This window comes from Rhinatrema bivittatum, chromosome 5 (assembly GCF_901001135.1).
Source record: "Rhinatrema bivittatum chromosome 5, aRhiBiv1.1, whole genome shotgun sequence".
NCBI lineage: Eukaryota > Metazoa > Chordata > Amphibia > Gymnophiona > Rhinatrematidae > Rhinatrema > Rhinatrema bivittatum.
This window is the reverse complement of record NC_042619.1, coordinates 22,502,048-22,529,491: the sequence shown is the minus strand read 5'-3', so window position 1 is coordinate 22,529,491 and position 27,444 is coordinate 22,502,048. Positions and strand designations below refer to the sequence as shown.

General features: G+C 48.8%; 1 protein-coding gene across 3 annotated transcripts in view; it reads right to left on the bottom strand.

Annotated features, from left to right (window-relative positions):
• Positions 1–13,119: 13,119 nt before the first annotated feature.
• Positions 13,120–27,444, bottom strand: part of ARHGEF17 (Rho guanine nucleotide exchange factor 17) — a 398,121-nt gene continuing 383,796 nt past the window's right edge. For all 3 annotated transcript variants that reach the window (XM_029602126.1, XM_029602128.1, XM_029602129.1), the window contains exons 20-21: positions 26,487–26,744; positions 13,120–16,929 (exon numbers count right to left, since the gene is read on the bottom strand). In XM_029602126.1, coding sequence (XP_029457986.1) covers positions 16,739–16,929; positions 26,487–26,744 — 449 coding nt within the window. In that variant the 3' untranslated portion in view covers positions 13,120–16,738. The remainder of the gene's footprint in view (positions 16,930–26,486; positions 26,745–27,444) is intronic.

The following is a 27,444-nucleotide window of genomic DNA, read 5'->3' as shown; positions in this document are numbered from 1 at the left end:
CGTTGTCGGACATCACTCTGACTGCTCTGTTCTGCAGTCTGTGGGCAAATTGAAGGCATGCCAAATCGGACAGCCCGGGCCTCTAGACTGTTGATGTTCCACGCCGCCTCTTCCCTGTTCCACCGCCCTTGTGCGGTGAGTTCTTCGCAGTGTGCGCCCCAGCGGCTTAGGCTGGCATCCGTGGTGAGCACAATCCACGTGGGTGAGGACATCTTCGATCCCCTGCTCATGTGGTTGGACTGCAACCACCACCGTAACTGGGTGCGCACTCGGGCAGGTAGAGGTAGGTGCGCGGAGTAGGTCCGCAGATGGGGACCCCAGCGAGAGAGCAGGGCGTGTTGGAGAGGCCTCATATGGGCCCTCGCCCAGGGCACCACTTCCAGGGTGGATGCCATGAGACCAAGAACCTGCAGATAATCCCAGGCGGTGGGTCGACTGGCTCCCATCAAAGACCGGATATGCTGCTGAAGGTTCAACGTCCTCTTGGCGGTGAGACTGACCGTGTCTGCCCGGGTGTCGAACTGTACTCCCAGGTATTCCAGGGATTGGGAAGGCTGTAGGCAGCTCTTGCCGAGGTTGATAACCCAGCCCAGGCTTTCCAGTAGGGCTATCACTCTGTCGGTGGTCCGAAGGCTCTCCACTCGAGACTTCGCCCTGATCAGCCAGTCGTCTAGGTAGGGATGGACCAGAATTCCTTCCCGCCTGAGCGCCGCCGCTACTACTACCACCACCTTGGTGAATGTCCGTGGCGATGTCGCCATCGAAGAGACAGGAAAAACGAATCTAGAATGAGAAGAAAAGAGAAAAATTAAAGTAGTCTTGGAAAGCACGCTCAACTAGCGTGCAGGCACTCCAAACTGCTTTGGAGACGGAAATTACTGAATAGCTACGCTTCCTGTGGGGATATATACGCCCCCATGCTGACGTCAGATCCGTCTCCAACTGCTAGCACGCGGATACTATCCCATTTGTACTGAGTCCATCTGGCTACACGCCAGGAAATGAGAAATTATTACGTACCTGATCATTTCCTTTTCTTTAGGACAGTCAGGTGAATCCAGAACAAGTGGGTTATGCACCTCTACCAGCAGATGGCGACTGAGCACAGCTGACATCACAGTATATATACCCCTGCAGTGACATCAGCCTGCCAGTATTCTCTTCAAAAGCAACTGTGGACAGACTAACAAAACTTGATTATTAATGTTGCGCCCGTCGGTCACAGTTGGCTGCGACCTCTGTTGCTCACCTCCTTTTTGCCTGCACCAGTAATTCTCGAACAATTGGCAACCTCCACCTCTTCATGCTGCTCTTCTCAGCATTCCTGGGATGGCGAGGGCAATCCTGTCCATCTTGAATCGGGGATTACCTAAGGCACGCACACGCCAAGCCCCATCTTATACACGTCATGGCGGGAACCTCGGGGGTGTCCTCTCCACATGACGTTATCTTCCTGCGTGTATTTGAACCAGCTGGACTGAGCTACCTACGAATTAGCAAGGACTTCCTTCTTGCTGAATTCCACTCCTTCGGAGACGCTTGCTTCGCTATGCTGAACTCATTCCTGACCCAGAGACTCGAACGCTTTAGGTTCCTGCTCCTTGGGGGCCTTGTCACGTTCTGACTATCCGTTTCTCAGAGGGCCTTCCTGCCTCGAGTCTCTCTACATCTACTCTGGGCTTGTCTGGTTCAGCCTTGAGACTTCGCTACCTTCAGCTGACGGAACCACCAGGGTATCCCGTGCCTTGGGCCACTACCGTGATCGCCTCAGCAACCTTCCTTGCACACTTCAGAGTGAGTACCATCTGCTAATCAGCTCTGCTGACCTCCTGATCTACTTGCAACATCCGCCTGTGATTTTGGCGTACCCTGTACTGCGGGCCACTACCAGTTCAATACAGGAAGTTCCATCAAAGGAAGGATTCCCCGGCATAGCCCACTCTGCGGACCACTACCGGGGGTATCATCAGTGAGTTACCCATTCCTCTGGACTGTGTCTCTCTCTTCCCACTTGGTGGGTTATCCTACGTTCCAGTATAATAAAGTCTCTTTGCTGTTGTGTCCGTCTCAGCTAAGGCCACACCTATCGTGATGAGTTCTCACAGGGCTCCTCCCTGAGGGTGGAGTCAGCTCTCACCCCGATCTAAGGTCTACAAATATACTCAGTTAAAACAATTAACAGACAACCATTGAAATAGTCAGCCAACCGGCAACATTGCACTCAGAAAGGAATGTAATAACACTAGTCCAGGGACTGGCATAACACTTACCAGTAATCTCTGTAACATGCAGGCACACAGGAGGATCATTATGCAATCATTCGGTAGCCAAGGGAGGGAAGCTGGATTCATTTGACTGTCCTAAAGTAAAGGAAATTATCAGGTAAGTAGTAATTTCTCATTTCTTAGCATTCAGATGAATCCAGAACTAGTGGGATGTACCCAAGCTATTCCCAATTAGGGCAGGAGGCTGCCCATGGTCCAGTCAAAACCACACATGCAAAGGACACGTCTTCCTGGGCCTGAACATTCAGACGATAATACCTAGAAAAGGTGTGTAAGGAAGACCATGATGCTGCTCAGCAAATGTCAACGGGAGACAACCTAACCTTCACTCATGACACTGTCTGAGCCCGAGTGGAATGAGCCCTAACCTGACTAGGCAACGGCTTCCCGTCATATGCAGTCGTGACTAACTCCTTAATCCAGCGAGCTGTTGTAGCCTGCGAGGCTGGCTCTCCCTGTCTAGTACCGCCGTGAAGGACAAATAGGTGATCTGACATCTGCAAAGGCTCAGTAACCTCCAGATACCTGACAATATGTCTCTTGACATCCAAGGGTCACAACAGACGATAATCCTCTACATCTCTCTCTCTGTCCAGAGACAGCAGGGAGATGAACTGATTCAAAAGAAACTCAATGACCATCTTTGCTAAAAAGGAGGGAACAGTAAACAGCTGAACCACCCCTGGAGTTACCTGGAGAAATGGCTCCTGGCAAGACCAGGCCTGCAGTTTGGAAACCCTACGCGCAGAACAAATTACCACAAGGAACACCATTTTCAAGGTCAACAACTGCAAGGACAGAGTACGTAGCAGTCTAAATATAGGACCCGGCAAAAAATCCAAAATCCAATTAAGACTCCATAGGGGCCCCGGAACCGCAAAGGAGGAAGAAGATATTTCATTCCTTTCAGAAAATGTCCACATCAGGATGAACCGACAAGGATCCACCATTTACCTGACCCCTGAACAGGCAAGAGCCGCTACTTGTAACTTTAAGGAATTGAGATCCAAGCCTTTATGTAAGCTATCGTGCAAAATTCCAAAATGAACAGAATCATGACCAAGGAAGAAAGAGGACCTCAATCCTCACACCAGGCTTCAAACACTCTCCAAACCTGCACATAGGCTAAGGAAATGGAGAACTTTCTGGCTCTTAGCAAGGTGGAAATCACTGCCGCAGTGTATCCAACATTTCAGCAAGCGATCCCTTTCAAGGGCCAAATCGTAATACAAAATAGAGTTAAATCTTCATGAAGGACAGGTCCCTGCCACACAGGGTCCTGTGTGCCAGAAGTCGAAGAGGCAAATCCACCAGTAGCCTCTTCAGATTTGCATACCATGGTTTCCTGGGCCAAGAGCACCATCCCTCTGTGGTGTTTGATCCTTCGAATCAGTCTGCCCAAATGGGCCATGGAGGAAGGCATACAGCAACTTGCCTTCCAGCCACTCCTGCATTAAGGTATCAATCTCCAATGACTTTCTCCTGCAGCTGAAGAAACACAGAACCTTCGCATTGTACAAAGTCACCAATAGATCTAGGAATGGGAGACCCCAGTGATTCTGGATCAGCTGAAACGTCTTGTCTGATAACACCCATTCTCCTGGGTCCAGACTCTCCCTAATGAGAAAGTCTGCTCTTACTTTGTCTTTTCCTGCAATGTGTGAAGCTGAGATCATCTGGCAATGCACCTCTGCCCATTCTATTAGTTGATCTATTTCCTGCGACACTTTTTGGCTTTTGGTACCTCCCTGCTGATTGATATAAGCTACAGTTGTTGCATATTCTGACATTATTCGGACCAACTGACCCTGCAGCCTGTTGCCAAATTGTAAACATGCCAATCGGACCGCCCTGGCTTCCAGCTGATTTATGCTCCAGAGGGACTCTGCAATCCAGCGCCCTTGCACTGTCAACTCCTGACAGTGAGCTCCCTAACCAAGGAGACTTGCATCCGTTGTCAGTACTAGCCAGTCCAGTGGGGTTAGGGAAACTCCCTTTCATAGATGATCGGCCTACAGCCACCCCTGCAATTGGGAGAAGATTTCCATTGACAGGTGGAGCCAAATCAAATAGTCCTGAGACTGTGGATTCCACAGAGACAGCAGGGAGTGCTGAAGAGGATGCATATGCGCCCTCACCCACAGAACCACTTCCAGGGTTGCCTCCATTAAGCCAAGTACCTGCAGGTAAGACCAAAAGGTCAGATGCAGAGTGTTCAACAACAGACGAAGTTGAGCTAGCAACTTCTGAATTTGAGCTTCCGGCAGGAACACCTTGCTCAGCTTTGTGTTGAACAGAACCCAGAGGTATTCCAGTGTCTGAGTAAGCTAAAGACTGCTCTTGGACTTGCACCCAGCCAAGGTCCTGAAACAGGGAAATCACTTTGTGAGTCACTAGGCGGCTCTCTTCTGGCGACTTGGCTCAAACCAGTCAGTCGTCCAATTACGGATTCCATCCTTTCTCAACTCTGCTGCAACTACTACCATTACCTTGGAAAAGGTTCTGGGAGTGGTGGCCAGACCAAAGGGTAGTGCCTGAAACTGAAAGTGGTGCCCCAGAACTGCAAACTGCAGAAAACATTAATGTGAAGAAACACTTTGGCCAGATCCAGGGAAGTCAGAAACTTCCCCGACTGCATGACAACCGAACTCAAGATTTTCATGCGAAAATGTTTCACCTTTGAGGTCCAGGATAGGACGAAAGAAGCCTTCCTTCTTTGGCATGCCAAAGTAAATGGAATATCGCCCTATATTTTCTTGAGATGTGGACACTGAGTCCACAGCCTTCAGACTCAGGAGCCTTCTCAATGTACTCTCCACTGTCCACTTCTTCTGCAGGGAGAGGCAGGGGGACTCCATGAACACATCCTGAGGAACACTGTGAAACTTCATCGCATATCTTTTTCGCATCACTTCCAGGACCCATTATGATTTCAACCCACCTCTGATAAAATAGAGAGGCGTCCCCATATCTCCTGTTCCCGGGGGTGGGTCGGCAAACCTTCACTAGGAGGCTTGGGAGGTACCACTACTTGAGCCCACGCACTTCTGGGTTGTCTGGGATGAAAAGACTGAGACCTACCGAAAGTTTGAGTCCTCTAGGCCAAAAATGCCTGGATCCTCAAGCACAACCTCTCATGTTAAAGGAGCACTGTGTTTGCTCCAGGAACCAGAGTTTCATCCCACTTACTAGCCAGTTCATTTTTTTTTTTTTTAAACTAATTGGAGCTCAGCCTTACCTGGCTGAGTACAGAGATGGTCTCCGGCGCAGGGGGAAAGGGCAATTGCCGTCACCACCATGCTCAGCTTCCTGCACCCGGTGCCTTTCAGCTGCTTAAGCAGCTAAGTCCATGCCGGCTGAAATACCAGCTACCGCACCAAGGCACACATCTGAGGCACCACGGAAATCACCTCAGCAGTTCTTAACTGGGGGAGGGACCATTTGGTATCATCGCAAGAGAGTGGGTCAAATTTATTTCCTTAATTCTCCTTTCTCAAAATGAAGCACTTCCCAGGAGGGAGATGCACGTCCACCATCTGCTGGAGATGGAGAATACTGGAAGGCTGGGGTTGCTGCAGGAGTATATACACTGTGACATCAGCTTGCTCCATCTCCGTCTGCTGTAAGGGGAGCATAAACCCACTGGTTCTGATTCATCTGTCTGGATGCTAAGAAATATTTATTACAGTAGGAAACAGGAAAGAGATGTATTTCCAGGCATAGGCGGGAGAAGAGCTCTCTTGCTTGAGAATACACTGTTCCTTGAATTAGTCCTGTGGCTTGTTAGCATGTTGGAGGAATTAGCTTTTTGCAGGTGGTTGTTAGATCTCCATGTTCTATGCCAAATATCCTTGAAGTTCTTAGGTATATTTCTTCTTCTGTGGGAAAACATAATGTGTTCATGATATTACCCAGTAGTCTTTTTTGCATACTATTTTTTATTTATTATTATTATTATTATTATTATTAAAGAGTTTTTATATACCAATAACCTAGCACAAAGCAGGGAATAGACCAATAATCCTTATCCTGACTAAGCCTCATGATAATGCTCATGTCCATCCAAAGTTATTCTAACCCTAATGCTAAAAGAGATTAAACAGGCAAATAAAATTGGCAACACATTAATATTGGGAGAGTACAATTACCCACCCCAATACTGATTTAGTAAATGTCATATTAGGGCATGCCAGGGAGGTAAAGTTCCTAGATGCTAGCATAAATGACTGTTTTGTGCAATATAGGTTATGGAATCACTGAGGGGGTAGGGGAACTGCTTTAGATTGAGTTCTCAGTGGAACGCAGAACCTGGTGCAAGAGGTAAAGGTAGTGGTGATCACTATTATTAAGCAGATCCAACATCTTTACCCCTTGCACAATAATAATAATTCAATTAAATTTGACATAATCACTGAAGAGTAGATACAAAGCAAAACTACTGCATAGCATTTAACTTTAAAAAAAGGAGATTATGACATGAGGAGATTAGAAAAAAAACTAAAAGAAATGGTTAAAAATGTGCATGAGGCATGGACATTGTTTCAAAATACCATCTTGGAAGCCCAGACAAAATGTATTCCATGTATTAAAAAAGGTCAAAAGAAGACCAAATGACTGGCAGCATGGTTTAATAGTGAAGTAAAAGATGCAATTAAAGCTAAAAGGGAATATTTCAAAAAATGGAAAGCAGACCCAAATGAGGAAAATAGGGAAGTGCATAGGCACTGGCAAGTTGGATGTAAAACAGTAACAAGGCAGACCAAGAAAGAATTTGGAAAGAAGCTTGCCATAAAGGTAAACACTAATAAAAAAAACTTTCAAGTACATTTGAATAAAAAAGCTTGTGAGGGAGTCAGTTGAACCTTTAAATGACAAGAGATGTTCAGGGAGGTCACAGAAATAGTAGATAAACTAAATGAATTCTTTACTTCAGTCTTTACTGGTTTTTATTCTGATCAACTAAAGCAAATCACTGTGAAACTGGAATGTGTAATAGATCAAATTCACAAATTAAAATCACCAGGATCAGATGGTATTCATGCCAGGCAGCTGGAAAGCTCTTCTGTTTGGAGGTGCATGGCTGGAGCAGGTGCAGTTGGAGAGCTCATCTGTTGGCTAGAGGCAATAGGCTGGAGTGCAGGCAGCTGGAGAGTTCCTCTCTTGGATACATGTAGACAGCTGGAGCACAGGAAGTTGGAGATCTCTTTTGTTGGTTGCAGGTGAGTGGCTGGAGTGCAGATGGCTGGAGTGTATGCAGCTGGAAAGCTATTTTCTTTGGTAGGAAGTGGGCAGCTGGACCACAGATGGCTGGAGAGCTTTTTTGATTGGAAGTGGGTGAAGTACAGGCAGCTGGAGAGATCCTTTTGTTAGAGGTGGGTGGCTGGATAGTTTTTGGTTGGAGGTGGGCAGCTGAAAGCTCTTCTTTTGGTTAGAGATGACAGGCTAGAATGCAGGCAGCTGGAGAGCTCTTCTGTTGGGTGGAGTTGGGCAGCTGGAGCACAGGCATCTGGAGATCTCTTTAGTTGGTTGGAGGCAGTAAGTTAGAATGCAGGCAGCAGACCTGTTGGGTGGAGTTGGGCAGCTGGAGCACAGGCACCTGGAGATCTCTTTAGTTGGTTGGAGGCAGGTTGGAATGCAGACAGCTGGAGAGCACTTCTGCCGATAGGAGATGGGTGGATATGAAGCACAGGCATCTGGAGCTCTCTTTAGTTGGTCAGAATGCAGGCAGCAGGAGAGTTGTTGGTTGGAGTTGGGCAGATGGCATGCAGGCATCTTGAGATCTGTTTAGTTGGTTGGATGCAATAGGCTGGAGTGCAGGCAGCAGGAGAGTTGTTGGTTGGAGTTGGGCAGATGGCATGCAGGCATCTCGAGATCTGTTTAGTTGGTTGGATGCAATAGGCTGGAGTGCAGGCAGTAGCAGAGTTGTTGGTTGGAGTTGGGCAGATGACATGCAGGCATCTCGAGATCTGTTTAGTTGGTTGGATGCAGTAGGCTGGAGGGCAGGCAGTAGCAGAGTTATTGGTTGGAGCTGGGCAGATGGCATTGCAGGCATCTCAAGATCTGTTTAGTTGGTTGGATGCAGTAGGCTGGAGGGCAGGCAGTAGCAGAGTTATTGGTTGGAGCTGGGCAGATGGCATGCAGATATCTCGAGATCTGTTTAGTTGGTTGGATGTAGTAGGCTGGAGTGCAGGCAGCAGGAGAGCTGTTGGTTGGAGTTGGGCAGCTGAAGCGCAGGCATCTGAAGATCTCTTTAGTTGGTCGGAATGCAGGCAGCAGGAGAGTTATTGGTTGGAGCTGGGCAGATGGCATGCAGGCATCTCGAGATCTGTTTAGTTGGTTGGATGCAGTAGGTTAGAATGCAGGCAGCTGGAGAGTTGTTGGTTGAAGTTGGGCAGATGGCATGCAGGCATCTCGAGATCTGTTTAGTTGGTTGGATGCAGTAGGCTGGAATGCAGGCAGCAGGAGAGTTGTTGGTTGGAGTTGGGCAGATGGCATGCAGGCATCTCGAGATCTGTTTAGTTGGTTGGATGCAGTAGGCTGGAATGCAGGCAGCAGGAGAGTTGTTGGTTGGAGTTGGGCAGATGGCATGCAGGCATCTCGAGATCTGTTTAGTTGGTTGGATGCAGTAGGCTGGAATGCAGGCAGCAGGAGAGTTGTTGGTTGGAGTTGGGCAGATGGCATGCAAGCATCTGGAGATCTGTTTAGTTGGTCAGAATGCAGGCAGCAGGAGAGTTGTTGGTTGGAGTTGGGCAGATGGCATGCAGGCATCTTGAGATCTGTTTAGTTGGTTGGATGCAGTAGGCTGGAATGCAGGCAGCAGGAGAGTTGTTGGTTGGAGTTGGGCAGATGGCATGCAGGCATCTCGAGATCTGTTTAGTTGGTTGGATGCAGTAGGCTGGAATGCAGGCAGCAGGAGAGTTGTTGGTTGGAGTTGGGCAGATGGCATGCAGGCATCTCGAGATCTGTTTAGTTGGTTGGATGCAGTAGGTTAGAATGCAGGCAGCTGGAGAGTTGTTGGTTGAAGTTGGGCAGATGGCTTGCAGGCATCTCGAGATCTGTTTAGTTGGTTGGATGCAGTAGGCTGGAATGCAGGCAGCAGGAGAGTTGTTGGTTGGAGTTGGGCAGATGGCATGCAAGCATCTCGAGATCTGTTTAGTTGGTCAGAATGCAGGCAGCAGGAGAGTTGTTGGTTGGAGTTGGGCAGATGGCATGCAGGCATCTCGAGATCTGTTTAGTTGGTTGGATGCAGTAGGCTGGAATGCAGGCAGCAGGAGAGTTGTTGGTTGGAGTTGGGCAGATGGCATGCAGGCATCTGGAGATCTGTTTAGTTGGTTGGATGCAGTAGGCTGGAATGCAGGCAGCAGGAGAGTTGTTGGTTGGAGTTGGGCAGATGGCATGCAAGCATCTGGAGATCTGTTTAGTTGGTCAGAATGCAGGCAGCAGGAGAGTTGTTGGTTGGAGTTGGGCAGATGGCATGCAGGCATCTCGAGATCTGTTTAGTTGGTTGGATGCAGTAGGTTAGAATGCAGGCAGCTGGAGAGAATTTCTGCTGGTTGGAGATGGATGGATGGAGCACAGGCATCTGGAGATCTCTTTAGTTGGTTGGAGGCACTAGGCTGGAATGCAGGCAGCTGCAGAGCACTTCTGTTAGGTTAGCATGTCACCTCTTTCCCCATCAATTACAGAACATAACCTGAATGCTCAATAGTTTAGTCTAGTTTGCCAAGATTGAAATTCATAAAGATTTATTGGGTTATAAATTTAGCAGTTCTCCCAGCCCCCAGTTTATATTATTAATGATAAATAAATAAATAAATAAAACAAAAACTAAACTCAGAAATGAAGACGCTCAAAAGTTTGATATCTGGCACCAGTGTACTTTAATTACAAAGAACCCACAGTGACAAAAAATCATAACAGGAATAATGTGATAGTCATAACATCTCACTTGACTGGTAATACTTCAGGATAAAAGCTTTCATTGGTTGCTTCTTGGATGCTTTGTAGTAGTTATAACTTAAATGTGGTGGCACACTGGCCATGCCTTGTGAAACAAAAGTATATAAAAATATGCCATTAAATTCATATCAACAATCAGAGACTTAGAACAGTATGTACAGAAGAGGCAATATATACCAATATTATTTACATTACATCACGGTGTCCTATCTCGCAAACAGGCATGTAAGTGATTAAGAACAAAATCGTTTTGGAAGCAAAAAAAACAAACAAACCCCATCTTGTAGAAGTTATTTCTATTTTTCTGACATGGTTTCTTCTGCAGCAAGGAAGAAAGGTTGGTTCCTTGAGGATTGGCTGTAGAGAGACAGAGCTGCATCTGAAGGATCGTTATCTCCCAACGTCAGCAACACACAATCCCGGGTAATGATGCGGAGAGCAAAGTGAACAAGCATTGAATGTTGGCACTTAGACATAGACTCTTAACTCGCTGCTGCTCAACCCGACGCCTCAGATCATCTAAAGTGGTCCTCAGTGTGGCTCTTTTACATCCAGGACAGAACAGATACAATTCACAGACTCGCGTCCATCGCTTCAAAATACCAAGACAAAAGGGCTCCATGGACATTGGGGCACCTTCTTCCGGTCCTGATTTTCTAACTGCCATCCCCAAAGCCTTCTGGCATTTGCATTCCTATTAGTTTAGTAGAAATCAGAGAACTAGGAACCCCAGAATGCTTTAGGATCGAATACTGAAACCCATGATTGGAAAGAATATCCCAGCACGTATTTATCTATTTACATTTCTATACTGACCGCCAGCCATCTACTCAGATCAGACGGTGATTCAACCTTACAACCTATGGTGGAAACCCAGGCACCTTTCCATCCAGACTACCGCTGAGAAAGGATCGTTTTCAGAGTAGTCCATTGGGGCAGAATTACAATGCCACAAAAACCATGCTACAACATATTACATTTCCTCACGGCTCCCTCATGCATATTTTAAATGCTACGACATGAATGAAATCATAGTTACAGTACCAACAAAAAGATACACCATGACCACTGGGGAGCGTTCTCTTCCCCTACGGCTCCCACGCCAGCAGGATAAGTTTTCTCCTGGCTGGGTCCCTGATGAGGTGGCAGTGCTGCCAAGTTCTTTCGGGAGGAAGACCATGTAGGTGCAATTAGGGACCGAAAGCAAAAAAAAAAAAAAAGGTTAGGGGTTGTTAACCCTACACAGGAAAGACTTAAAAATGAGACACACTGCAATTTGCTAGGCGCTCCTTTCTTTCAGGACTGCAGCTGGCAAAGAGAAGGGAAGTCCACAAGAGAGCAGCCCTAACTCTTCTGCGCTCTTCTCTTACCAGGGGAAATTCAGCCTCACTCCCTATGCCCTGGTATCAGTGCAGGGCGGAAAGTTAGCGGCTCAGGATCCTCTCAAGAGATGTAGATGCAGCGCACACTCATGGGGGTGGTCTGTATACGCAAAAGCGATTTGAAAGGCGTGCGCCGGCGGTACTTTAGGTTCCTGTGGCTCTCGGGGCCTGACGTGCTTCCGGAGTTGTTACGGGGCTGCTGTTCTGGGCAGGGAGGAGAGACTGCCGAGCGCCGGCCAAAGGGCAGAGAGGCGGGCACGAAGAGGAGGCAGGAGGGAAACGAATGAAGAATTCACCGAAGGAAACAACAGAAACAAAAACGCAAGACGAAAAGGAAGGAGAGTGCAGCCACCCAAGAGAGACGGAGGGATGTCGGGTGCAAATTTTAAATGATGGGGGGGGGATCTCACAGGCTCACTGCCCTGAAAGGAAAAGCACGAAAGGGCCACAAACCGAATGCTCAGTGATCAATTTCTTTGATTGGGTGACCAGAGAGTTGAATCAAGGGGGAGCGCTAGATGTGGTATTCTTGGATTTCAGCCCGGCCTTTGAGATGGTTCCACACAGAAGACTTATAAATAAATTGTGCGCCCTTGGTATGGATCCTAGAGTGTCTGACTGGGTCAGAAACTGGCTGCGTGGGAGGCAACAAAGGGTAGTGGTGAATGGGTTTTGCTCGGAGGAGGGAGACCTTACTACTGGTGTGACTCAGGGATCAGTCCTGGGACAGTTTTTACATTTTCATCAGCAACGTTGTGGAAGGATTGTCAGGAAAGGTTTGACTTTTTGCCGATGATAAAATCTGCACAAGGTAAACAGCCAGGAAGGTATGGAAGGCAAGAGGAGGGATCTAGCGAAGCTCGAGAAATGGTCTAAGATCTGGCAGCTAAGATTTAATGCTAAAAAAATGCAGAGTCATGTATTTAGGATGCAAAGATCCAAGGGAGAGGCACAGTATTGGAGGTGAAATTCTTCTAAGCACAAAGGAGGAGAGGGATCTGGGGGTGATTGTATTTGATGATATTAAGGTGGCCAAACAGGTGGACAAAGCGATGGCAAAAGCCAGAAAGCTGCTTGGCTGCATAGGGAGAGGAATGGTCAGCAGAAAAAGGGAAGTGATATTGCCCCTGTACAGGTCACTGGTGAGGCCTCACTGGGAATACTGGGTACAGTTCTGGAGACTGCACCTTCAAAAAGATATAAACAGGATGGAGTCGATGCAGAGAGAGGCTACTAAAATGGTCAGTAGTCTTCGTTCTAAAGCATATGGGGATAGATTTAAAGATCTAAACACGTGCACCCTAGAGGAAAGGTGAGATAGGGAAGATATGATAAACACATTCAGATATCTCAAAGGTTTCCATGCACAGGAGCTGAGCCTTTTTCAACAGAAAGGAGGCTCTAGAACGAGGGGTCATGAAATGAGGGTGAAAAGAGGTAGATTCAGGAGTAATTTTAGGAAATATTTCTTTACAGAGAGGGTGGTGGATGCGTGGAACAGTCTCCCAGTTGGAGGTGTTGGGAGACAAAAACAGTATCTGAATTCAAGAAAGCCTGGGATAAATACAGGGGATCTCTAAGGAAGTGATGGGAACGATAATGCTAAATTAATTGGGTGGCTGGGCCTTTTCCTGTTGTCGTGTTTCTGTTGGGAAATGCCAAGGCAAAATCCACCGATCTGCACTAAAAAAAAAACAGGATGTCAGGGATGGCCCCGTGGCTGAAGCTAAAGGTGTAGCTATAAACCAGAACAGGAGACGAGCTTCCAGCTCTTAAAAGAGGGCCAGGCAAGGGTTGCTGGTGCTGCCCATGCACGCCACCTGGGGTCGTGCTTGGAAACACGGGGGAGGGGGTAACTATAGAAAATGGGAGTTGGGGAAAAAAAAAGAGAAACTCTAAAAGCTCTGAGGGGAAACCTGTAATATACGAGGATTGTCACCTGCAAAGAGTTACATTTCTGCATTTCCACAAAACCGCGGCCTAACATGTGAAATTGCTTTAGGACTTCCACTGGATTTCGTTCAGTACCTTTTAAGATTTCATTGGGAACACTGTAAAGAGGACGACCGGAAAGACCATGGTGTATCCACCCCATTAGCAGCAGTGTCTGATGGTGGCGCAAACGACGTTTGAATACCTGGATTCTTCTAAGTATTTTGCTCTGCATGTTTATGGAGAAGGTACACATACACTTTTGCCTTATTTTCTTTTCTCTGTAGAGTCTGATGGCCTCTCAGTGGAGCAGTAATATGATCGGCCCATGACCTGCTTGGAAGGAACGCTCTCACCTCACACGCACAGCTACCAATGTTCAAAAGATCTTTAAAGGGATATTGGGCTGCAGGGAACCTACGGACAAATACATTTTACTACGAAGGACAAAAATCTAACCCTGCTGGATACCAGAGTGCAATGAGAGAGGTTGGAGCTGTGCTCATACCAAAACTCTAAGCGATGACCCTTGCCCGGGTCACGCACCTCGGTGACATTTCTTACCAATGGCCAAATCAACCAGTTTGAGAAATTAGGGACGTTGGCTGTGGGATGCCCTGCCAGTGACTCTCCTGCAGGAGGGGGACTCCGGGGCACTCCTGCCTCACCCCCAGTGGATGGAGGACCCTGCGGGTGCAGATTTGAAATTGAAGCAAAACTACGATGGGTCAAAAGTCTCCCTGCAGACCCTGGGTTGTTCGGCTGCCCTGTCTCGGTCGCAGCAGTAGCACCGCCAAAGCTGAAGTGACTGGAAGCCTGGAGGGAGACTGAAGGCCAGGCCTGGCTTCTTCCTCCTTCCCTGATGCACTCTGTTACCTGGAGTGCTGGATTCAAATGGGTGAAGCAGGACTACAAGTTCCATAATGCACGGGGGTGCAAGACAAAAAAACCCCCCAAAAAACCCCAAAACAAAACTAGGAATAGCCACAGGTCTCCTTGTGAGAAACAGGCCACAGGACAGCAGTGGTAGGAATCCACTGCTTGTTCATTTCTGCCCTTTTAACCCCTGATTGCATGTCATTCTGAACAGGGAGGGAACCCTCTGAGGAGGAAGCTGCTATGCCAGGGGTGGCCAACTCCGGTCCTCGAAAAGGCCAGTTTTGCAGGATATCCACCATGAATAGGCATGAGATAGATTTGCATACAGTGGAGGCAGGGCATGCAAATCTGTCTCATGCCTATTCATGGTGGATACCCTGCAAAACTGGCCTGTTTGTGGCTCTGGAGGTCCGGAGCTGGCCAGCCCCATGCCATGCCCTGCTTCTTGCAGCTGTGGTGCACCGTGCTCAGGACAAGGCCCACAGATTACAGGGAGCAGCTCTCACGCTGGCATCTGAAAGCAGAAATGTAATTCACATATAGTTAATGCAATTAAACCCAACAGCAAACAGTGTAGGATGAAAAAAAAACAAAAACTAAACAGCAATGAAATAAACTCATGAAACCTGAGGGCCATGATGCGTTCTGTCTGACATGTGCCGAAAAGGATCCTTAAAGAGTCAGAGGCAGTCTTTTAAAGTGGCCTTCGAACGTGTTCTGGGCTGAGCAGGGTCAACACGCGACCCTCCTGCTCGCCACCGTTAACGCGCATGCTCGTCACGCGGCTTTGACAGTCCAAACGGAGCCCCTCTCGCCTCCTCCCCCTTCCCGGGTCTCGGTGGGTCACTCTTCAAACGATCCCGACCCTTCGGATTGACGTCACGTTTGAAAAACTTCCACAAAACGTACGGCATCGGAAAGAGAAATCTATATAAATTAAGTGCTCCAAAAGATAACTTGTTAAAAAATAAAAATAAAAAAATAAAAAAGCAAAAGCAAACCATAAATACTGTACAAGGAAAGGGGGCAGGTACCAATGGAATCTCCTCCTTTCCTGCATTAGCAGGTGGCTGCATGGCAGTAATTTCAAAGGAAGCAGGATCCTGTAGGTCCAGGTCTGTGGTGGTCTCCCTCGTTCCGAAATCCCCTCGGCACACGGCCGACGGTTACTTTCCACCGGGGAAGGCGGCTGCTGCGTGACTGCCGTCCTGCATTACCAAGCGAAGAGAAGGCATTGCCGGAGGCGGTAGCAGGCCCCTCTCTGCCCTCTATAGTTTTGTGTTTTTTTTTTTCTTTTCCTATACGTTAACGAGGGGGAGGGAGACGTGACAGCCACGGAAGCAAGCAGCACGTCCCGAGCGCGCTGCTCCCACACCGACATGAAGCACGGGCTGCGATTTCTAGGCTCGTGATTACAAAAAAAAAAACCAACCAACAACAAACAGAACAAAAATACATTTTCCATTCACAATAAATAACTTATGAACAAAAAAAAAAAAAAAAGAAAGGGTTTTGAGCGTGACGCGGGCTTATGTGGAAAGCAGAAACAGGAAGTAACTTACTATGGGTGGAACGTGGGAAACACTGAGCGGTGGAGCACAGCGAACCCCGCCCTGGATACACAGACTCGGGCCCAAGCTTCTCAGCTGCTCGGTTTTGCCGATTTGTTGACGGCAAGTTTGGGAAGTGGAGGGGAGGGGCCGGACCTCGATAGGCACTTTCCGTATCCAATGCACTCCCCTTTCAAATGCCGGAGTAGTAAACGAGAGGTTCCAGCGTTGAGGAACTTGGAAGGCACAGATCGTACCATCACAGACAACAATAATAAAAAAAAAAAAAAAGAGAGAGAGAGATGTGCTCTTCTCCCCCCCCCCCCCCCCACCCCAAGTCCCCACCTGCATCAACTGTACCCACCCAACTTCTTTCCTCTTTCTGCACTGCTGCTGAATGCAAAACGGCGGGACACGCATGGAGGAGCCATACACAAACCACGTGGTTGTTAAGCGCAAGCCGTGCAGCGGGTTCTTTGTGCATCTTTTTTCTTTTTTTTACACAATATACACGTAATGCGTTTCCAAACACAGTTCTCCCCCTCCGTTTACGAGGCCCTCCGTTTGGGTTGAGGTACGGCTAGGCACGTACGCACAGATACACAGACACAGCAGATCCGAGATGGCGAGAGGGGAGGCGGCCGCCGCGGCTGGAGGCGAACCCGCGGCGAGCCAAACCACGTGCAGGTAAAGGTGGACGGAGAATGGCGCCTTTCCTTCCAGGAAACACGTTGGTGGCTGGGAGGACCAGTCACACCCTCCACAGGAGGAGGTGGTTGGTGCTGTCGTCCCGGCCCACCGTCTCGCTGCTGTTGGTCAGTCGGAAGTCCTCGCAGCCGTCCCCTCCGCTGATCACGAGCATTTTGGGCTTGGACTGGGTGCCGGCGGACGGTCTGGGCGCCGCTGCCTCTCTCTTTTCCGCATCGGACGGCTTCTCGGTACCTGGAAGACAGAAAAACACGTTGGCTGTCGGGAAAACGCAGCTCCGTGCACGCACGGGGTTAAGAGCAGGCTCCAGGGCGCTTCCTCAGCGCACAACAAACGTAGTCTTGCTGTAGACAGTAATAGGTCCACGGTCAAAGGAGTTTGTCCGGGTAACTTTTGAGTTACCTGGAGAAATCCCGAGGTTCGGCGTCCCGGATGAATTTTGGCCGGGCTAAGTCATCACCCTGGTGAAACTGAGCCGGGTGGGGGCGACTTTATCCAGATATTGGATATCAGAGTTACCAGGGTAAGCCTGGTCACGCCCGAGAGCAGTTCCTTAAAGTTATCCGCGTACATCTGAAAAACGTGAAAACGCTTTTGCCTGAATAAACCTTTCCTCCTTATAGGGCTTAACACTGTTCTACATTTTATTGACTATTGATTAATATATGTATTAGTGCTGATGTTTCTATACTTATGTGTGTGGCTGCTTCTGTATTATTTCCTATGTTGTACCCCCACTATATTCAGAATACAGCCAGGTAACTTTAAGAAAATATCTCTAGGCCGATAGGCCCGATCCCCCAGCCCCAACATACTTAAAAAAAAATAATAAATCTGTGTATAGTGCCCAATCTAGGCTGCCTCCCAACCTCCCCACTCACCCAGAACCCCCTCTAAACCTAAGCCGGCAAAATCTCACCATGCTCCTGGCTGCACCCAGCAGTGCTCCGAGAGCACACAACATGCGGCATAAAAAAAAAAAAAAGCAACAACCAACCAATCTTACAGCTTACAAATATATACAATAACATCAAAACGTAACCCACCAAACACTGCATACAGTAACCCATACAATCAAAACAATAACTGCATGGAAAGGAGGTAAACAGCAAACTATCACAGAGAGTGCAACGCACACAAAGGAACAAAGTGCATTTAGATGAAAAGACCCAAAGAATCAAACATGCAAGCAAAACTCAACAGTTTATTTATTATTTATTTATTTATTTAACAGTTTTTTATACCGACCTTCATAGTAGATAACCATATCAGATCGGTTTACATTTTAACAAGGGTAAACTGATGTAACAATTCTGGTAAACAATGGATAACAAAGGAAAAGGAATAAGTCAAAGTTACAATCAACAAGGAATGGAAACTTGGGAGCTTAAAACAAGCTGGAAGGAAGATAAAAGCAAAAGCAGGTAGAATAAATATAAGCAGGTAGAATAGATATAATGTTAAACAGTTAATTAAAACAGTTAATTAAAACAGTTAGTTAAACAGTTAATTAAAACAGTTAATTAAACCCCCCCCAAAAAAAACCATAAGCAAACCTAACCGGCAAAATGATGTGTACTGCATAGGGACAGAACGCATAGCCCCATCCAGCAAGAACAGGACCTATGCTACCCCTCAGCCTTCCACCGAAAACATAATGCACATCTTCCACACCCCTGTACATAATAACATAAAAGAAAAGAAAATATGGGGACTCCAGTTCATCCTAGTCCCCTCTAAACCGCCCCAAAAACTCCTGCTGCACGCAGTGACACAGAATCACAGAGACTGCAGACCTTCCCACTGCCCTCGGAAAAGTAGGTGTTCACAGTGCATACAGGCCCTAGGGACCGCGGGGGGGGGCCAAATCCACTGAAAGCAGGGGACAGTTTTCAAACATTTTGCTTACTCTTCCAGTGCATGAAACGGCTGGGCCCCTGAATACCATTCACTGCTTCTGTTCTGCTCTACGCTCCCACGAGGGAGCTTCCATCCTCCCTGCAGATCGTTCTGTCCCTCCCCTTCACTGGCTTGATCTTAGCTCAATATTGCAGAGGACGTCGCAGACTCAGCAGCTCTGCCCCTAAAACAGGCAACGGGTTATGTCTAATGCTGCGCCTGCAGCCTCGCTACCTCTTGTTCTGGAAGAAAGCTGAAGCTTGGCTGTGCAACTATGCCTTCCTCTACTCCTACTACCGACTTTAATACAATCTCTTTCCGATCACAGATCCCACGAGATTCACCCACCTCTGCCGCCTAGCTTACTTCTTAACCACAGATATATATGTATAGATACGCACACTGTATACACATTTTCTGTACCCAGTTAATCCACATTTCTATAGCTACTCAGTGTACTCCATGTGTACCCACTGTATGCGTCCCTTATACAAAATGAGCTTACTAGCAGTCTACCCCAGTATCAGACCTGACTGTGCCTTCTTATGTGCTCAATGTCTTTCTTCAATTTCACATTAACCTGCCTTGTGTCCGCCTTTAGGCCAAAGTGGAATATCAAACCTGTATAAATAAAAGGTAGAAAAGGCCTTCGGTGGCACGGCCGGCAGAGTTGGCAAAACACAGAAAGATTTGTTTGACAAGCTGCCACAGGCGCAGAAAGGTTTCTCGCCCGAAGATGAGACGACGCTGCTAGGAAAGCGACTGGGCAGGACCCCAGCTGATGATGGGGTCAGACGAGCGCCACCCCAGGGCCGGGTGAAGGAGCCCTGTCACGTGTTAGCAGTCATGCCAATGAGGACACCAAGGAGACCCACCGGACACTTTGAACTGTTTGCTAAGTTGCTTTTTGGCTATTGGGAAAGCAGTTTCTTGTAAACTATAAATCAGAGCACAGTGGTATTGCTGTTTAAAAATACATGGAAGTGGATATTTAAATATTCATGGCAAGTGATAGCAATTTCCTTCCATCTAGCTTGGAAAAACAAAAAAGCTTGACGGTGTAGTTCAGTGCAAGAGGAACTGGTGCATTATTTTCTGTTCTTCAAAATACCTACTGATCTTGCAAATTACAGCCTCAGAGGCCTGTTTGCAACTTTTGGACCATGTGATCCGCCCAAAAACAAACAAAAAAAAAACCCCCAACCCCAAATCCTTCTTTTGATGTCTCTTTGTGCAAGCTGTTGGGTGTGAGACTGAGATTAAACAATGGGCCTTATTCAATTGCAAACAAAAATAGTTGCTATTAGCACAGAAAGCAAAACAAAAAAAAAAAAGCCATATTTTGAATAAAAGTTTTACTTTTATTTTTAATGTAACTGTTATTTTTATTAATAACTGTAATTCGCCCAGCTTGATTATTTCATTATAGGTGAAACACAAATATGTTTAAATAAATAAATCAAATTCAATTTGGCTTATGTATTAAATGGCCCTAATTCCTCTAGTGTGTGCTATTCACCATTTCTGTATTATAAGTATAAGGTGCGTTAAGTTTGTACGCCCTGGTGGAGAGGAGAGACCGACTTTTAAATTCCCGAAAGGTATTGATGATGCCCAGGAATCAAACCTCTGCTAATGGAACAGAAACTCAGCAAGCATTTCTTTCCGAAAAGGGTGGCGCAGGCGTGGAAGGCCCTCCCGGGAGAGGGGAGGAAGACAAGAACGGGAGTGGCATTCAAAAGGGCGTGGTATAAACACAGAGGGCGGATTTTAAATGCCCTGCGCGCCGGCGGCCTATTTTGCATAGGCTGCCGGCGCGCGCAGAGCCCTGGGACGCGCATAAGTCCCGGGGCTTTGTAAAAGGGGCGTGTCGGGGGCGCGTCCAAAATGACACGGCGTTGCGGGGGCGGGCCCGGGGGCGTGACGCCGGCCCGGGGGCGTGGTCGAGGCCTCTGGACCAGCCCCCGGGTTGCGTGATGGTGCGCCAGCAGCCTGCTGGTGCGCGTAGATTTACGTCTGCTTTTAGCAGGCGTAAATCATGAAACAAAGGTAAGGGGGGGGGTTAGATAGGGCCGGGGGGGTGGGTTAGGTAGGGGAAGGGAGGGGAAGATGAGGGGAGGGCGAAAGAAAGTTCCCTCCGAGGCCGCTCCGATTTTGGAGCGGCCGATCCCGGATTTTATAAGATACGCGCGTATCTTATAAAATCCAGCGTACTTTTGTTCGCACCTGGTGCGCGAACAAAAGTAAGCGATCGCGCAAATTTTTAAAATCTACCCTAGAGGATGGCCAAGTCTGGTCCTGGAGAGCCACAAACAGGCCAAGGGTCAGGATATCCACCATGAATATGCATGAGGTAGATCTGCATACAACGGAGGCAATGCATGCAGATCTCTCTCATGCATATTCATGGTGGATATCCTGAGGACCGGAGTTGGCTACCCCTGGGCTAGAGGATGGAAATGAAGGAACAGCGTTAACGGCTTTAGATGTACCATTTCTGCATGGGGAGTAACCGGCCCGGAGCAGCTGGGCAGACTGGACGGACCATTTGGGTCTTTATCTGCCTTCATTTACTAAGTTACTATGTTATTATATTAGTGCCGAGCAAACACCTTAACTAACCCAAGAAATGACAAATCAATTAGAATATAAACTTGTTAACCCCACACATCCAGTCAATCTAAAGCCGAAACCATGGCTACCTCAACACCATAAAACCACCACCTTTACTACTGCTCTCCACAATACCACATAATCCCTCCCCAGATCAGAGTCTCGACTCTGCATAACTCCAGCCTTACCACAACCTCTGTAACTCTACACAACCCCCCACTCTAATCACAACCTCTACAACCCCCATAACACCACATAACCCTTACTCGTATCAGTCTCAGCTCCACACAACTCCCACACGTACCAGAGCCTTCATAAAGCCATATAACTCTCACCCTTAGCACAAGCTTCATAACCCCCACCCCCAACCCCTGCTTGTATCACCAGCACTACTAATTATCACTTCCACACCAGCGCCACCCACATCACAGCCTCAGTTCCTGCATCGCCGCCTCCTCAGCTCCATGCAACCCGGCCCCAGTCCACAGCCTCCGTCCCCATTCGTATCATGGACTGAACCGCATACGAGCAGCACAGCCTCAGCTTCATGCAGCCAGCACTCGCCCTGCAGCCCCGACCAGGGAAAGTCCATAACCACCCGCATATATTCCAAGTCAATTACCCGCCAACACTACATCAGTTTTCAAAGGGAAAATTCTCCCAGAAAAACCAGCCGTACGCATTGACGCCTGCTAATTTGCGCAAGTAGCTTTTTGTTTTTTTTAACATTTTTTTCAAGGAAAATTCCATGCAGCACTTTGGAAAGTGCGCAAGGATTCACGTAAGTGCAAACTCCACCCTAACCCCTCGCCCCCCCCCCCCCCCTGAAAGGCCTCTCATCACCGGGGGTGAAAGTACCTGCACAGAGGTCCCACACGTGTAGTTTTATCTGCTTATAGGGCGGGTGATTTTTAAAAACCGTGCTGTGCTGTCGCGTTGCGGCCGAGTTCTGACACAGCACGGAAAGAAGCGAGTCCACAAAACCCAATGCTTTGCACGGCACGGAACAGCTTCGGTGCACAAGGGGCCTACGCTGGTGGAGAAGGATTTAATGGGACCGTCTCTTCCTCCTGGGACGCTCCCCATACCTTTCAGAGAGGAGGCAGCAAGGGGCCGAGGACACTGCAGAAAAGGCATCTGTTTGTTTAAATGCGTGTCTGCCAGCTTAGGAGAGCACTGGTTCGCTTGTGATCTGCCGGGACATTTGTGAGGAGCAGTACACGAGAGGGGGGGCACTCTGAGGCGAGTTTCCCCTTGGAAACCGAACAATGCAGATTTCACAGGGTTGCGTCCTTCATAATCTCATTAATGCTTGGGTGAAAACAGAGACTCGCTAATAATTCAAATATTAAAATCATTTCTTGAGCCCTCTATGTCCGGTTCTAATTTAATTCTCGTTTTTTCCTTTTATTAATCTGGATTACTTTATTTTACTCACTCCTTTTTTTTCTCAGCCACTTGTCTTTCCTTGTCCTCGGTCTCCTCCACCCTCTCTTGTGACATTTTCTCTGTCTTCTCCCTCCATGTTCCTGTCTCACCCGTGCCCTGTGTCCTGCCCTCCCCAACCTGCTTCTCTCTCTCTCCTTCTTTTAGCTTCTCTCTCTCCCTTTAGCCTTTCCCCGCCCTCCACCCTAGATTATCTCACTCTTCCTGTCCTCCCGGCTATTCTGCTCCTTCCCTCCCCAGGTTACTTCTCTCTCCATGCCCCTTTCCCCTGCCCTCCTTCTGGTCAGATAAGCTCCCCCTGCTCACTCTCTCTCTCCAGTCAGAATTTCGATCTCTCGCAGTGCCTGCAGCCTGCCTGTCCTGATCTCCCCAATGTCTGCCTACCTACCTTCCCCAGTCTCTTCCTTCCCCTGCAACTTAGCCCCAGCTCACTCAAACAGCTGCCCCACGTGCCTCCCTTACCGGTTTCTGCCCTGACACTGTTCTGTTTCTCTTCTCCCCTTGGGTCCTTCACAATCTACCTCTTCTCGCCATGGCCTCGCCTCACGAGACCTGTGCACGGCTCGGGAGGCCGCACCTCCAAGGGGATAAAGACAGGCTAAAAGCAGCCTAGAGAATGGCAACCAAAATGATGCAGGGTCTGCGTCGTGAGCCCTACGAGATGAGGCTTAGGGGGCCTAAATCTGTGCATCCCAGAGGACATGCCTGAAAGGTATCGACAACGAACACAAAGTCAACCTTTTCTTCCGTGGAAAGGAAGCTGCAGAATTGGGGGTTATGCTGTGATGCTGGAGTGGGGGAAGGCTCGGGAGCCACAGCAGGGAACGTCTTTTCACAGAGAGGATGGAGAATGCACCCCCTGGCACTGGTGGTGGACGTCTGAAGCCGAAATGGTTAACAGACTTCAAAATGTTACGGGAGAAGCACAGGGGATCCTTGCTTGCTGGCAGCACGGGCCATGGAGTTGGCAAAGGTAGTAACCTGCATGGAGCGATGGTTACGACCTTAGCGTCAGTGCTTTAGAAATCTAACCCTTCCAAAAAGGCACTGGGGTGCCCTGCAGGGAGAGGCCATGGGGAGCCCGGCTGTGTGGTAAATGACTTCAGTAGTTTCACTGGTTGTGTGGATTATCAGAAAACTTGGTAGAGAGGTATAGAAGGGAACTTGGTGTTGGATTTAGTGTTGATCTCGTAAAAATCGTAGAGGAAGGTGCCACAGCCTGAAATGGCCCACCAGTGGAGGAGGTGGTGATGGCTAGCACTGTCAGATTATAGGCAAGCTTGGGACTGATATGGAGAGCAGTGATAAGAAAGGAGTTTGGGCAGTGGGGAACTGGTACTGGATGGAGTATGGGAATTTGTATGTTCACCAGCAGCAAGAGCTGCTACCATGGTACGTACCACAGCCCTCTCTATCCCACACTACCATGGTACGTACCACAGCCCTCTCTATCCCACACTACCATGGTACGTACCACAGCCCTCTCTATCCCACACTACCATGGTACGTACCACAGCCCTCTCTATCCCACACTGCCATGGTACGTACCACAGCCCTCTCTATCCCACACTACCATGGTACGTACCACAGCCCTCTCTATCCCACACTACCATGGTACGTACCACAGCCCTCTCTATCCCACATTACCATGGTACGTACCACAGCCCTCTCTATCCCACACTGCCATGGTACGCACCACAGCCCTCTCTATCCCACACTACCATGGTACGTACCACAGCCCTCTCTATCCCACATTACCATGGTACGTACCACAGCCCTCTCTATCCCACACTACCATGGTACGTACCACAGCCCTCTCTATCCCACACTACCATGGTACGTATCACAGCCCTCTCTATCCCACACTGCCATGGTACGCACCACAGCCCTCTCTATCCCACACTACCATGGTACGTATCACAGCCCTCTCTATCCCACACTACCATGGTACGTACCACAGCCCTCTCTATCCCACACTACCATGGTACGTACCACAGCCCTCTCTATCCCTCACTACCATGGTATGTACCACAGCCCTCTCTATCCCACACTACCATGGTACGTATCACAGCCCTCTCTATCCCACACTGCCATGGTACGTACCACAGCCCTCTCTATCCCACACTGCCATGGTACGTACCACAGCCCTCTCTATCCCACACTACCATGGTACGTATCACAGCCCTCTCTATCCCACACTGCCATGGTACGTACCACAGCCCTCTCTATCCCACACTGCCATGGTACGCACCACAGCCCTCTCTATCCCACACTACCATGGTACGTATCACAGCCCTCTCTATCCCACACTACCATGGTACGTACCACAGCCCTTTCTATCCCACACTACCATGGTACGTACCACAGCCCTCTCTATCCCACACTACCATGGTATGTACCACAGCCCTCTCTATCCCACACTACCATGGTACGTATCACAGCCCTCTCTATCCCACACTGCCATGGTACGTATCACAGCCCTCTCTATCCCACACTGCCATGGTACGTACCACAGCCCTCTCTATCCCACACTGCCATGGTACGCACCACAGCCCTCTCTATCCCACACTGCCATGGTACGCACCACAGCCCTCTCTATCCCACACTACCATGGTACGTATCACAGCCCTCTCTATCCCACACTACCATGGTACGTACCACAGCCCTCTCTATCCCACACTACCATGGTACGTACCACAGCCCTCTCTATCCCACACTACCATGGTATGTACCACAGCCCTCTCTATCCCACACTACCATGGTACGTATCACAGCCCTCTCTATCCCACACTGCCATGGTACGTACCACAGCCCTCTCTATCCCACACTGCCATGGTACGTACCACAGCCCTCTCTATCCCACACTACCATGGTACGTATCACAGCCCTCTCTATCCCACACTGCCATGGTACGTACCACAGCCCTCTCTATCCCACACTGCCATGGTACGCACCACAGCCCTCTCTATCCCACACTACCATGGTACGTATCACAGCCCTCTCTATCCCACACTACCATGGTACGTACCACAGCCCTTTCTATCCCACACTACCATGGTACGTACCACAGCCCTCTCTATCCCACACTACCATGGTATGTACCACAGCCCTCTCTATCCCACACTACCATGGTACGTATCACAGCCCTCTCTATCCCACACTGCCATGGTACGTACCACAGCCCTCTCTATCCCACACTGCCATGGTACGTACCACAGCCCTCTCTATCCCACACTACCATGGTATGTATCACAGCCCTCTCTATCCCACACTACCATGGTACGTATCACAGCCCTCTCTATCCCACACTACCATGGTAGGTATCACAGCCGTCTCTATCCCACACTACCATGGTAGGTATCACAGTCCTCTCTATCCCACACTACCATGGTAGGTATCACAGTCCTCTCTATCCCACACTACCATGGTACGTACCACAGCCCTCTCTATCCCACACTACCATGGTACGTACCACAGCCCTCTCTATCCCACACTACCATGGTACGTACCACAGCCCTCTCTACTGTATACTATCATGGTACATTCTACTGCTTTCTCTATCCCACATCACTCCCAGCAGACTCACAAGCCACCAATAACAATCCCAAGCTGGTAAGTGCTGAGTACTTTACTTAAAATGAAAACTGAATGTATAAGGTAAGCAGTGTAATTAGCCCTGCCTTCCCCCCTCCCCTCCCCTCCCGGACCAAACCTTTTCATTTCATTTTACTCCACATGTTCTCTTTCATTATTAGTTAAATCCTATTTCCCTGTTCACCTGTTTCCCTCTTCCTGCAAGCCTTTGCTGGTCCTAAATATTTGCATGAACCCACCTGGCTCCCTCGGTGATGGGAAAACGACTTCAAAGCCATCGGGCAGCTCGATGGACGTGAGGAAGCGGACGTGTCCCGTGTGGCCCTGAGACAGCCCCGCCGGGGTCAGGGGCGCCTTCAGAGAGCCGGCACTGGATGCAATGGAGAGCGTTAGCACCACGCCGGCGCTGGTTCCGATCCAGAGCAAGTCCTTGCAGGCCTGCAGGGCCGTGATGCGCAGGCAGGCTGCTTTGTGCTGACGGATGATGGCGTCGGAGCCTAGTGGTGCAAGGACAGACAGAGCGTATGAGAGGTGCGTCTACGGGGAGGGGGGGACACGACCGCCCACCAAGCCTCTCTCTAACCTGGGTGGCTCCCTTTGAAAGTTTGCTATTAAAAGTCTACACATTCCGTGCAAGCAGGCGGGGCTGTTCAAAATTGCCCCATCGTGACTAACCCGTGGCCCTGGGACTGCACAAGCCGGGGGGGGGGGGGGGGGGCAGAAGAACCGGAGAGGGGAGAGCGAGAGGCCTGTGCAGCCCAACACGGAAGTGGAGAGAAAGGAGCACATTCCTAGAATACAGGAGACGCCCTTGGTACCAAACATTGCCATGTGCAAGAGGCCAGCCTCCTTCCCTCACCCCAGCAATCAGATCAGCTCAGTCTCTGCAGCTGCTCCTCCTCTCCTATGTGTCCTGATTACAAAGGAAACATGCACTATAGGAAAAGAGCAGCTGAAGGGACAAGCGGTACACGAGAAACCTGTGGAGAGGAATTTGAGGAGGAGAAGGAGGGTGTGGAAAGGAACTTTTGGTAGGGAACGAGGAAGAAGAATTTAAGAGGGATGAAATATGGAGAGATACCTGTGGGAAAGAAGGAGGAGAGAGAAAGAAATGAGAGAGGTTAAGCAGAAAGAAACCTGTGGGAGTTGATGGAGAGGAAGGGCGTAGAAGGGAGGGGGAGAGAGAGCCGAAGAGAA